The sequence below is a fragment of the Balaenoptera physalus genome (assembly GCF_965194825.1).
Source record: "Balaenoptera physalus genome assembly, chromosome: 20".
In the NCBI taxonomy this organism is placed as follows: Eukaryota; Metazoa; Chordata; class Mammalia; order Artiodactyla; family Balaenopteridae; genus Balaenoptera; species Balaenoptera physalus.
In genome coordinates this window covers 50889053-50903256 of record NC_138901.1, presented here as the reverse complement: position 1 = coordinate 50903256, position 14204 = coordinate 50889053, and the positions used below count along the sequence as shown (strand labels likewise).

Below are 14204 nucleotides of genomic sequence, written 5' to 3'. Positions count from 1 at the left end.
CCAGCAGGGCTATATTAATTGGTCCCTGCACAGTTGTGCTCTACGAAAAGTGGGGGAGGGGAGGGCGTTCCCACCCCTCTTAACATTTTGCATCTTTTTAGTTGCTATCTAAGGCTACAGGAATCCAGCTGTGCTTTTTTTTTTTTTTTTGTATTTATATAACAGTCAAGAAGAAAAAGATAAGAACCACATGCAGTATTAATGAGTAGGAACAGGAGAAAATTGACATTTTACTCAAGAGCTTTTGTTATTGAAAGTTTATTACATCCAGATATAGCCACTGTGCCCTCAAAGAACTTCAGGCCTAGGACAGTCCATTGTGATGGTGGTGATGGTTAGCAAGCAGAGAAGGAGCGAGTTGGTTGACCTTGGAAAGCTCCAGGGTGACCACCCTCCTTCCTCGCACCCTCCTCTTGTCTCACCTTTCCATTTAGTTTCCCACGTCTCCTCCACAGCGACCCCATGCTCCAGCCAGACTCCTCTCAGCTGCCCCTCTGCGCCATCTCTATCCCCGACTCTGTGCATCTGCCTGGATGTGTCCCCTGGTGGCTCTCCCGTCACCACCTGCCCACTCACCCTCCCAGCTCAGCTCAGGGGGCACCTAGATAACTCCTACTCACGCCCATCCTCTATCTCAGTTGCAACTTCTGTCATCTGTAACACACTGACGACTATCTTACTTTTTTTTAATACTTTATTATACAGTGTGAGGATGTCAGCTATTCAGGAAACATGCTGACCTTCTCCCATCCTGGGCCTGTGGTGGGCCATGCTCATCAGGAATGGCTGTGTCTTTCTCACTGATCTCCAGGGTAATTTCAGAAGCCTTCCTGAGACAGCACTGTAGCCAGCCATTTCTTATAAGCTGAAGTTGGCAGAGAAGGTGAAAGCTGCTCGCTTTATAGTGGTAGAATCTTCTTCTCTGTGTCACATATGTTATCGTGAGATTCTTGAGAGCAGGGATAATGTCTGTGTTACTTCTGCTCCCCCGAGGCCCAGCCCTCCAGCTTCTGTGTGAAGCTAAGCTCCCAGTTACGTTGGTGCCCAATACGTACTCGGTGGATCAACCTCCACGTTTTGTTCCTAAGGGATGGGAGTGGAAGGGTCGGGGCTGGTGCACTGGAGGAGAGCACGGAACAGCAGGGGAGGGTCCCTCTCGAGTCTTCCTATGAGAGACTCTAACCTCCGAGTCCACAGTGCCAACCAAAACAGGGGCGAGAGCTCCGAGGTATTTTTGCCTGAACCACTCCTCTAATGCCGCTGGAAGCTGAAGCCAGATACTTCCTCACCTACCTCCTATTTCGGAGCCAAGCTGATGAGTAAGACTGTAAATTAACTGTGATCATAGAACAGAGACAAAATTGCCCCTTAAAAAAAAAAAAAAACTAGCTCTTTCGCCTCCTCGCTTCCAAGATGACCAAGAAAAGAAGGAACAATGGTCGTGCCAAAAAGGGCCGCGGCCACGTGCAGCCTATTCGCTGTACCAACTGTGCCCGATGCGGGCCCGAGGATGAGGCCATTAAGAAGTTCGTCATTCGGAACATCGTAGAGGCCGCAGCCGTCAGGGACATTTCCGAAGCGAGTGTTTTTGACGCCTATGTGCTTCCCAAGCTGTATGTGAAACTGCATTACTGCGTGAGTTGTGCCATTCACAGCAAGGTAGTCAGGAATCGTTCTCGGGAAGCCCGGAAGGACCGAACACCTCCACCCCGATTTAGACCTGCTGGTGCTGCCCCACGACCTCCACCAAAGCCCATGTAAGGAGCTAAGTCCTTAAAGACTAAAGAAATACTGTTCCCTGGAAAGACAATAAAGTGGAAATTATACTTTAAAAAACAAAACAAAACAAAACTAAAGATCTTCCATATTCTGCAGAATGTCTCTTGGGTTACTGTTGACATTGTTCTCTGGTGTGAACGAGAAACAGACCAGAGTAACCCACCCCTCGCCCCTTCCATCTTGCGCTCTGCATCAGCCTGCTTCCATGCCACGTGGGACACTAGACCACGAGGAATCAGCCTGCTTCCATGCCACACGGGACACTAGACCACGAGGAATCAGCCTGCTTCCATGCCACACGAGACACTAGACAACGAGGAATCAAATAGCTTCACAGAAGAGAAGAGGACAAGTCACCCGGATGGGAACGGGTAAAGTTCATGAGTTTGCAAAGAGGATGCAATCCAATCAAATATGGATGGAGCACTTAGTATGCACAAGGCGCTGTGGGCAGCAAGTATAAGATATAAATGAGTTCAACAACAAAAAAAGCAAAGGTTACCATTTCTTCCAGGCACCAAACACTACCCTGAGTTTCGGCAAGATCTTACAGGAAGGACCACTGGAGAAAGGAACACGGGGCATGCTGACCTGTTGAATGGAATCACAGGGATGCACCTTTTATACCCTAAAGCCATTACAATCAAGTAAGAGTTTAAAAAGGGTCAAGTCCTGATTACAGTGCTGCGGGGGGTAAAGACAGCACCTGTCCATTAGAGGCTGTGACCTATTGGGAAAGATGGGACCTTCATGCTTATGATCTTCAGATCTCAAGATGGCAACAAAATGCTAGTTTTGCAGTACAGACAATATGACCAATTTGTTTTAGACAAAGGAAATAACAGAGGAAATTCCACAGCAGATTCAGGCAAGAGAATAAAGGCCTGGAGTCAGAAGTAAGTACAGAATACGGTGTGAGGGGGAGAGGACGGGAAGAAGGAGAGGGGTTGGCTGAGGTAGAAGACACAGATTGAGAAAAGTCTGACATGCAGTTAGGTTCATACACACCTCTGAATTCCCACAGCAAACTGTTCATACCTTTACCCCTCAATGCTGTGTTCCAAAAACTTTTTTTGGTCTCTCTCTCACACTAGGCTATATGCCTATAAACTAGGCACTGCACTGGCTACATTATAAATACAATCTCACTTAATCCTCACAACAGCCCTGAGCAGAAGGCATTAGTATCCCTGTTTTATAAATGAAGAAACTGAGGCTGAGAAAAATAAGATAACTTGCTCTAGGTCACAGAATTTCTCAGAGCTGGAATTCGAACTGGGGCCTGTCTGACTCCAAAGCCAAGCTCTATCCACTATCTGATGCTTTGATTTCAAAACTCTAAAGCGCTATACAGATACATGGTATTACGATTATTGCTGTGATTCACTTTCTCTGCAGCTTAAGGAAACGTGTCATGGATGCAGATGGTGTCTTTTATCCTCTTCCCTGTGGCTTGAGCTTTTAACTCAAGAACTGTAGAAGCATTTTGCGGGTGCCATGTGAAATACTGCTGGGAGTTCCACTGATACATAGAACGACCTAGGAATAAAGACTATTGCAGAGCGTTGGCAGCAGAGGGGAAGATTAAAACACAGAGAGAAGGAAAACCACACTGCACACCAAGCTTAGGTATGGATGACCAAGGCCATTTCTTCTGGTGGGTCTGCAGCTGACATTCACAGAAATAGTATTCTAACTGGAAAGTACAGGAGTGATGGCTCTGGGGGAAGAAGATGGTAGTCAGAAACAGTGGACAAGGAGGTAAGTACGGGCAAAGCGGCTGAAGACCCTCCAGGAAGTTAGAGAACTTGTTCATCCAAGGACGTGCCGACTAATTTGCACCCCTACCCATTCCCTTTGGTTGGGGCAGAGGACTTGGCTCTGATGTGGCCAGTAGGGAGCCAAGCTCTGGCTTGAGCACACCTGGGAGATGGGTTCCACACAGGTAAATGGAGCAGGTAAATACATGGAGGATCCTGGGAACCAAGCTTCTCACTGCTGCAGAAGGTAGTTACAGACATGGAACAGGGGACGCCCCAATAAACCCTGAGGTTAGGTTAGAATTGGAGTTATTGGCATAGACTCACAGGTTTTAATATATAAATAGGTATAAAAGTAGATAGGTATGTAGATATACACGTACATATATTTCTTAGGTCTCTTAGCTCAGAGGACCTAGAAGCATGACACTCCAGCAGCAATGAACATATATAATACACAGACTTAGTTTCTAAATATCATATCCCACCACAGGAACAAGGGATCCTGGAAAAATGGATGACTCCAGGACTGGGTTAGGAAAGTACAAGATGAGCCTGGTATATTTTGTTGGGCCAGAAAGAAAGTACTCAAAAAACGCTAGGGGCATGCAAAAGAATGGAAAACTAGCTGGAAGGGGCCGAAACCAGGACAATTTGAGCATTAAAACAAATAATGATGGATCCTGGAAGAGAAAAAGGACATTAGTGGAAAATCTGGTAAAATCCAAATAAGACCTGGAGTTTAGTGAATAGTACTGTACCAATGTTTACTAGCTGATTTTGATAATAACTGTACTACAGTTATGTAAGATGTGAACACTAAGGGAGCTTGGGAGAGGGAATATGGGAAATCTGCACTATTTCTGAAGTTTTTCTGTAGGTCTAAATTTATTCGAACATAAAGTTAAAATAAAAAAGACAGTAATGACTATAACTCATTGAATAAAATAGGAATCCACAAGTCCCTGCTGATACAAATAAATGGGGAAAAGAGAAGGCTGTTTCTTAAAACAGAATAAATGTAGAAGAAATGATGCAATTAGAAAAATAATTATTTGGCAACTATCTTAGTAATAAATGATTCAGGCAAGTGTCATTAACAGATGGTAAAATAAGTAAGTGAAAGATGAGAAAAAGGCTATTTATATGGTTTCAAGGTTAATCAACACTTATTAATTACTTATTAATTAATACAGAAACCTGGCCAATACCATCTAAATCAAGTAGTAAAACTGACCAGCACAAGTTGTGGGACACATTGATACTGTGTGTCTCCTGACAAGAGTTACTGAGAAGAACATGGCACCACTTCTGTATGAATCATAAATCATGAGCCAGCATCAGTCAGAACCAGACTGAGGAACATTCCACAAAGTAACTGGCCTACACGCATCAAAAATTTCCAAGTCATGGGACTTCCCTGGTGGTGCAGTGGTTAAGAATCCACCTGCCAATGCAGGGCACACGGGTTCGAGCCCTGGTCCGGGAAGATCCCACGTGCCGTGGAGCAACTAAGCCCGTGCGCCACAACTACTGAGCCTGCGCTCTGGAGCCCGTGAGCCACAACTACTGAGCCCGCGTGCCTAGAGCCCGTGCTCCGCCAAGGAGAAGCCCGTGCACCGCAACGAGGAGTAGCCCCCACTCGCTGCAACTGGAGAAAGCCCGCGCGCAGCAACGAAGACCCAACGCAGCCAAAAATAAAATAAAATAATTAATTAATTAATTTTAAAAAATTTCCAAGTCACAAAAGATAAAGAAAGAATAAATTATTCTTCTGGACTGAACCAAAGAGACATGACAAATAAATGTAACCTGTGATCCCGGAATGGATTTGAGATCTATAAAAACCAGGATTGGGGCAAATGGGGAAAGGGAATGGGGTCTATGGATTTAATGGGAGTGCTGCATCAATGTTACCTTCCTGATTTTGATGGTTTGTACTATGGTTACATAGACTGTGTCCTTATTTACAGGAAACACACGTTGAAATATTAAGGAGTAATGGGGCATCTTGCCTGCAATTTGAGAATTTGAATCTCTCAGGAAAAACAATATGTATGTGCATATATCTGTGAGTATGTGTGTGTCTGTCAGTGTGTGTGTCAGAGGCGGGAGAGACAGCTGTTAATTGAGGAACCTGGGTGAAGGTACACAGGAGCTCTATGTACGATTCTTGGAACTCTTCTGAAATTAATTCAAAACAAACAACAAGCAACATTAGTTTATAGAGAGACTCTAGGCTTCACCCAGCTAGAAGGGGTGGTGGGCTCTATTTCAACGAAAGCTATGACAGGGAACTCAGGAGAATGGGCAGAAATGGAGTCCCTAATAATTTCTTGGACTGAGAATGTCACTGAATGGAGTGAAGCAAGTGCCTATGGAGAGAAATCTCTCCTGCAAGTCAGCCAAAGAAAACGCCTACATCCCCAAGAGTAGAAGAGACACTACTAACTTCCTCCTTGGACACCGACAAAAACTGAGAAAGCTGCTCAAAGCACAAAAGGACAGCTCAGCCCAGCCAGCTAAGAGGTGGCCAAGGGACATCCCCACTCCTCCTCCCTGGGCACCGGCGCCGCAGTCCTCCTACCAAGACTGGGCTTTGGGCTGGGGCAGGTGCTGCCAGGACTCTCCCCGGGCAGGTGGGAGGCAGGGGAGATGGAAGAGTGGACCCCATGCCAGGCCCACAGAGAGCTGGCAGCACCAAGCGGGCCACCCAACCACCTGAGAGTCCAGAACAAGATCACCAGAAGGGCAGGGCAGGCACAGTTCCCGAGTGCTGTTTACTTGTGCCGAGTGACAACATGTCATGTCATTTATTCCTCACCGCTAATCCTGTGAGGGGGACATTATTCACTTGACCGTAGAGAGCACAAAATAAACTCGGAGAGGTTAGGGCCATGCTCAAGGCCCCAGGCTGGTGAGTGCAGAGCGCGGACTCAAGTCCAGGTCTGTCTGGCACCCAGGCCCACGCTCTTTCCATTACCCTGGGTTGGGTCTCGGTCATCGGGGAACTTGTGCATGGTCTCAGATTTTCCTCCCTTGCAGCTTTCTGAGTCAGAACTACAACAAGAGTAGTAATTTGTCCCAAATCAGTCCCCACCTGAGTTCCTTCCCCAGTCTTAGGATTCTCTGACTTAAGGGAGGACGAACTTTGTAGAACCCCTTGAAATTGTACTCAAAATAGTGTGTGGGTTTATGTGGATTTTTTTTGGCAAGAGGACCTGTGGTTTTCATCGGGTTCTCAGAGGGATCTATGACTCAAAAAAGGTTAATAACCTGCTGCTTTAGGGATTATTTTGTCTGATGCTCTCCTTTAACAGATGAGGAAATGGATTTCTTGAACTCTATTTTCTACTTCAAGCTTTTGCTGTTTATTCTGGAGCGACAACAGCACAGCCTACGCAGTTCTCCTACGAGAAGCTTCCGCTACTGCACTAGTGCTGTGGAAACATCCCAGCGAGGCCAGACGGCAGGATGAGGGGCCAGCACTGCATTTTTCATACAGAAATGGAGAGTCCCTAAGGAAGGGAGGGCTGGCTCTCCGCCCAAAGTCTCATGAACAATGAGTGTGCTTTATACGAATCAAGGCCATGCGAAGAGAGTAGATCCCAGAATTACACCAGATAATTCAGAAAACTGACTCTTTAGACCAGATAAGTTTTGAGAAAGTACATGGTTATCTCAGATGTGCACTTTAAACCCTGGACCCAATAGCTTTTAAGCCTTTTAAAAGATAAGAATTTGGATTGATAAGAGAAGAGAGGGCTTTGTCCCAACATAGTCATACGGGTGGGCTGCTCCAAGACCTGTTCATCTAACAGGCAAATAGCTGCTCCTTTTCCTGCCCCGTAAGGGTGTCTTATTAATATCCTGAGAGAAGACTTTGTGAATGCAGAAGAAAGGGTGTTTTCAAAGGACTAAATGGCAATAGTAACTACTGCCCTTCTGCATGCCTGCAGACATAAGCCCAATAGATGGAGAGCAGGAGGAAAACTGGGGTTTTACAGGGCAAAAAACGTCAAGGCAACTTGTTCTGTGTGAGGTGGGGGGCAGTGAGGAGATTGCTGTTGTTAACGTAGAAGCTCTTTTACGAAGTTAATTTTCTGGGGTTTTAATATGAAGCATTTTGTAATCAGGGAAGAGAAGAATAGAAGCAATCTATTGATATAAAATCAAAGAGCTGAATAACAATAATGTTCCATTTAAGACACAAATAGCCACTTGAAATGTTCTCTTAAGCTTACGGTTTACCCTTGAAACATACCTGGAAGCAAGAATGTGCTAAAACGAAAGAAGCATTAAAAAAAAAAAAAAAAAAAAAAGACTGGCCTTCAGCACCGAAATGCTTTCCCCGAGAACTCCCCTCGAGAACTGTCTCACAGCTGCTGCCCTCCCTGTGTGAGCCGCTGTCTGGTCCTCCTAAGCGTGTGTTCTTTAGGCTACGGGCCTTTCCTCAGAGTCTGGACCAGCCCGTCTCTGGTCAGTTCGGCCTGTTCCAGAAACTGGGCCTTTCCAAAATGTGCCTTCCAGCACGCAAGGGCCTTCCACAGTTGCTCTGGCCGTGGGCAGAGACTCAGGGATGAAGAGGGATCTCTGTCCTTCCCATGAACAATGGGTACTGGAACATGACCATACTCTTCTGGCTGTGAGGGAACCTGGCTGCAGTGGGCTGCTTTGTAAACATCTTCTGGAGCCCCTCTGTAAAAAGCATGTATGTTAAACGGACGATAATTCATCAAAGAAAATATAACACATCAGCCCAAACAGGAAAAAACAAACCAACCAACAAGTGGGGGAGAAGAGGAAGCTCTTCCTTATAGTAGAACCCTAATGAGTAAATATAGAAGAAATGACAGAAACAGACGATCAACGTTTGGCAAACACTACAGTAATCATTGTTTCAGGCAGGAATCGTCAAGGGATGTGAAAAATGAGTGGGCAAAGTATGATGAGACATGGGATATTTACATAGTCCCCAAGTATCCCCCCCGCAAGATACTTATGAATTACAGAGCAAAAAATAGTAGCTTCACAGGGAGAAAGCTGGCAGACACCACTTTAGCAAGTGGTCAAGGTCAACCTCAGCAATAACAGGACAAATCCAGGTGAGATGCCTCCTGGCATCACGCACTGGGCTCTGAGAAGGACACAATGTCACCTCTGTGGTATTCTTGCCCAAAATGCATAACTTTGATTTAATCAAGAGGAAACATCACAAACAGAAATTGAGGGCTTTGGACAAAATAGCTGGTCAAACACTCTTTAAAAGTGTCAAGGTCATGAAAGACAAAGAAAAGACTGAGGAAATTATTCCAGCTTAACGGAGCCTAAAGAGACCTGACAATTAAATGCGTGATTGGATCTTGGACCAGAGAAAGGACATTCGTGGGAGAACGGTATCTTCCTGTTTTGATAACTGCGGTTATGTAAACTGCTAACATTTCTCTGGGCGAAGGGTATATGAGAGCTTTTTAAAACCTTTTGGTAAGTCTAAATGACTTCACAGTGAAAAGTTAAAACAATTTATACTTGAAAACATATACATTAGAGATGAGGCTTTCTTTCTCCACTTTCCAGCACCTGACATCGTAAAGCCTCACGGGCTGACATACAGAGTGGGATACGGGCTCAACGCCCACCTGGGAAGTAGGTGCTGGGACCTGTTTGGAACCTTGTTAGAGTCAAACTCAGGCTTCTGAGATTTATGGACACAATACATGATAACACTCAAAAGGCCGAAAAACATCCTTAACAGGTTTCCAGGGAGGGTAACGGGTGCCCCAAGTCCCTCCTTCAACCTCTAGAAGGAGCTGTGCCCTTGTGAGGGCCCAGCCCTGACCCGAGGAGCGAGAAATGCAGAAGGCAGCAAAATGTTCATCACTCACTTGTCCTGGGACTCAATATACACGTAGAGATGAGGCTCAAAACACTTGGAAACAATGCCGTGAAATGGATTGTCTGGGGCTTTAGGCTTCTTTGGCTGTAAAGGGAAAAAAAAAAGAAAAGAAGAAAAGAAAAAAGAAACCCTATACTTGAGTCATCTTTGCAAACTTTCAAGCAGTTTCAAAGAACACATCCCTTCAAAGTTCACTCCCAACTTACAGATAAGAAGCACTCAGCGTAACTAGACGGCGACTATGTCCTGTATTATGAGTCATGCCAGTTTGTGAACAATAAGCCAGCTTTGCTGGCATCATTTACGTGCTCTGTGCGGTGAAAGATTTATTGCTACTTTGATAACACATGCGTTTTCAATTTGGAAGCTCTTCATCATCTGACTGATGTTTTCAGAATGTAAATTCTAGCTAATAACAGCACCACAGAGCTGTGCAGTGCTTTGGAACATATAAAGTGCTTTCACACCCTCCAGTTTTAAAAGCCTCCATTTACTGCTTGTTATTATGAGCCAAGCACTTTGGTACGAAATATCTCATCTATTCCTCAAAACAATCCTCAATATAGGAATTATTACTACTATTTTACACCTAAAGAAAGGGAGGCTCAGAGGGTGTTAGCAGCCCGCCTCAAGGCACATGGTGAAGTTTCCTGTCTCCTAAACCAGAACTCTTTCTAGTAGATCACTGCTGTCTTGCAGTGCTTCCTAAGACTGTTGAATTTCACCAACAAATATAAGAAAAAAAGAAAAGTAGGGGGTCAACACAGGGTTGCTAACTTTTTATTTTGCTACTTTCTACTCTAACCACAAGTTCCTAAAAGAAAGAGTATTTTATACCCAAACATTTTATAAGAGAAAATAGCTGCATAAAAGCCGTGCTTCCTAAGAAAAGACAGTTAGTTGGTGACCTTATACCAGATAGAAAGACAAAGAGATAGACAGACAGACAGGCTGGCTGTTTTGTCTTTATTTTTTGCCTTGCACCAGCTAAAACCTGGATCAGTACTGGTCCCCAACTGAAACTGGGAAACCACTGATAAAAAGGTCATCTGGGCAGGCAAGCATTTAAAAACTATTATTTGCTACTTAAATTCCCTTTCAAAACATCTAAAAAATAAACAAGGATCTTCCTACATATTTCTTTCTGTTCCTAAAAAAAAAGCCAATTCTATCTATTTCTGTTTGTTGGGATCTGAAAATAGATAGAGGTCCTTGAGCCTTTGCTGGGCTTGATAGAAGAGTACAATCTGGATATAAATTGACATGCACAGCACACTTGTTGAATGGCTTGTATCTTTTAATAAAAAGAGGAAAAGCTAAGCCCCCTAACGACAGACAGAAATGATTACCTTCTTCTAGTAATTAAAAACAAATAAAACGTTGTAATGGTTAAAAGCATCTGTAAAAACTGGTAATGATCACCAAAAATTAAATGTCAACTGTAGATATATCCCATTTAATTTCATATTTAACTCTTCCCTTTTCACCTTCTAAGAGTTCCATGTCTTTAATTTTTTTTTTGCAGGATTTGAAGAAACTCTGGTCCTTCCTAAGAATAACTACAGTCTGGGCTATTTTCTCTTATCATCCAGAAGCCACTGCCAAAGTCAGGCCTTAGGGTGAGACTGTAAGAGACTCTCATTGAGTTTAAACTGACTGGATTCAAAGTCCCACTTCATTTCATAGATGCCTTAGGAGTTTTTCCACATTTCCATTAGTTTAAAATGAGGGATCCATGATGTAGTATGATGGTTGTGAAGTTATGGTCCTTATCTATTTGTTCTACATTTTCCAAGTCCGTTACCTTTTTTAAAAAATTATTCTATACTTTTCAATAAGATGATCAGATAAATGAATAGACAAATGTGATTTAATTTGAATAACTTCTGTAGGATTAGATATCCTGATTTTAGAACTGGAAAATATGGCCACTATAGCCAGATATCTTTTCATTAATTAAAATAGAATCTTCATAAATATTATAATTATTCCCTTTAGTTATATTTTCTTCCCTTGACAAAAATATTCACACATCTGTAGGATAGCTTCTGGAAATTATAAATGGGAGTTTATATAATATAGAATGTTGTCATGTTTTAAATCAACATGTGTATTTTGTACTTGGCTTTATTTACCTACTAATTTATGTGTACTTTTCCAACTATTGACAATGTTTCAATTTATCACTCTTGAATCACATTATAAAATTTAAATAAGTCTGTAAATGAGATAATAGTATTGTACTAATGTTAAGTTTTCTGATTTTGATCTGTAGTAATTTAAGTGAAAATTCTTTCTTAAGTGAATATATTTCCTAAAAAGGAAATACATACTGAAATACTCAGAGGCAAAGGGCGTGATACCTATAAACTTACTTGTTCTGAAAGAGAGAGAGGGAGGGAGGGAGAGAGAGAGAGAGAGAGAGAGAGAGAGAGAGGGAGAGGGGAGGAAATGGTAAAGTAAATGTAGCAAAATAGTAACAACTGGTGAACCCAAGTGAAAGATAGTTGAGAGTTCCTTGTAATATTCTTAAAACTTTCCCTAAGTTTGACATTATTAAAAAAGAAAAAAAGTTTAAAATAACAATAAAAAACGTGGCAGATAATCCCAGGTACAGTAGTGGAGCATTTTGAGAAACGGCCTATCACCAACACTCCAGATGGCCTGGAGGACCACACTATGTGGGGAAACACAGACATCCAAGCCTGAGTGAAAACGGGGTTAGAGTCAACGTCCTGGTTTTGATAACGCACTATAGTTATGTTAGCCGTCAGCACTGGGGCAAGCTGAGAGATGGGTACCCAGGACCTCTCTGTGCAACTTCTTATGAGTCTATAATTATTTCAAAATAAAAAGTTTTTTTTAATTTTAAGTGGTTCAGCAGAGTTAGACTCTGAATGTGAAGAAGTCTTGGGAATATCTTAACCTATTTATTTTGCTTATATTTTCCTTTTTATGTACGCACAGAAGTGATATAGGATAAAAATGTATGGATAAGTCTGAAGAGCTCATTCAGTATAAAACACAGATTCTAATGATTAAGGAAAATGACTACATGATATTCCAACAAACTCCTCCTGATCAGGCTCCCAGAGGCCCCGTGCTGGATGAGGCCCCACAGAACCCTCTGGATGTGGCTCAGAGAGCCGCACAACCAGACAGCGCAGGTGGCCCGACCCCCGTCCCCACAGGGGAGCCCGCTCCGCCCGCTAACGGCGCTCCTGGCAGTGAGGACGGCCCTGTCGCCATGGCTCTCTGTCCTCATACAGTGTTTTCAACGTGAGTTGGAAGCAAGAGGGGAACAATGGGAGGGATTGCCTGAAGTTTCCTTTTTTCTTTTTTTCCCCAGGGCTGCCTCCTGCCTCTGGCTGCCTCATAGCTGTGCTCATATTTAGATGAAATGGGCTGGAATTTCGGCTCATACTGGTGTCTCCCTTTGTACCGTCCAGCTCCCCAAAGGGTTGCTTCTCAGCTTAAAGAATATACTAAGTCATTTAGCAGTAGCACTCAGGCTGGATTTTGGAGTGTGCGAATTCTGTCCAAAAGCTGCAGATGTTTAAGCTATTTCCTCCTGGAGTTTGATGGAATAATAAAAGGTTACTGTTGTCACAGTAAGGAGGTCTGCAGCTGGTCCCATTTCCTTTTATTACTATCCAGTGTAAACAGATTAAATCTAACTGCTCGGATCACCAGAAGGGTACATTTTAAAACCAGAAATTCCTTATTTCTTCTCTCTTCCTTTTATACCCTGAGTACCCTCAGTCCCTGTTCAGATGCCATTTTTTAATCATCAGGAACATGTTGGCAACTGACTGTTCAAACTAAATACCTCTTTTCAAGTTCACGCTCCCTTCTCCGTAGCCTAACTGCAGCGGTGAGCAGGGAGCGGCCCTCACCTTGAGGGCCACCCGTCTGCCAACTGCAGTGATGCAATGGGTTGGGTAACCCAGGACAACTGTTGGGGCCTCCCCCCCACCTCTGGCCGAGCTCACCACTAGCATCCTGTGGGCTTGCCCCGAGCGCCCCACCTGGCTCCTCATCTTCCTGTGCGCCCAACTCCAGAAGCCAGTGAGTGGCTGGGAGGAGGGGGGTCCTGAGCTCCCACATCATCAACCACAAGTGGGACAGGTGCTGGGGAGGTGGTGGGAGGTCGGGGATGGCAGGTGAGGAGTCATTAGTCACCGGCGTGTACGTTTTATTACTAACAAGTAACAGCCCATGAAGCTGCAGGTGGATCATTTAGTTCCGGGGTTTTCAGTACTTTCTTTTTGAACACACCTGGAACCCCTGATCCAAAAGCAATTTTATCTGGAAGTCCATGAAAAAAGTGACTCAAAACAGAACTGCTGTATTTGGAGGGACTTAGGGCCCTGGCCTCATCCCAACTCCCCACAGTGACATCTGACAGGGCACCAAGGAATACAGCTGGAAAACCACTGGCTCTCTCTATACACGGAGAAACGAGGGAAGTCTAGAGAGAGTAAAAACCTACCTAAGGTCATGCGGGCAGCTAATGGCAAACCAGAGTCTGGCATCTTCCCCATCACGTGACTCTCCTTTACCCCGTGTACCTGTGTTCTGTGTCCTTAGAACGAGCAGGTCTTTGTCTTTAAGATAGTAACCTCAAGCTTAAAAGATGAGTAAAAAGTTCCACAAGAAAGAAAAATCATATGTTACCTGGCAAAACTGATTTTGTAGCTAATGGGGGCTATCATAATCCAGTTTAATAATATCCAGAGATGACTAGCGAAAGGGATAACTTTTCACGG

The 14204-nt window shown here is 43.9% G+C and overlaps 1 protein-coding gene and 1 pseudogene across 10 annotated transcripts in view; one reads left to right on the top strand and one right to left on the bottom strand.

Annotated features, from left to right (window-relative positions):
• VPS53 (VPS53 subunit of GARP complex) overlaps positions 1-14204 on the bottom strand; it is a 139659-nt gene that overhangs the window by 59848 nt on the left and 65607 nt on the right. For all 9 annotated transcript variants that reach the window (XM_082443447.1, XM_082443446.1, XM_082443451.1 and 6 more), the window contains exon 13: positions 9425-9519. In XM_082443447.1, the coding sequence (XP_082299573.1) occupies positions 9425-9519 (95 nt within the window). The remainder of the gene's footprint in view (positions 1-9424; positions 9520-14204) is intronic.
• LOC309651163 (small ribosomal subunit protein eS26 pseudogene) lies at positions 1392-1855 on the top strand (annotated as a pseudogene). Its single transcript has one exon. The product of its transcript is annotated as a small ribosomal subunit protein eS26 pseudogene (transcript).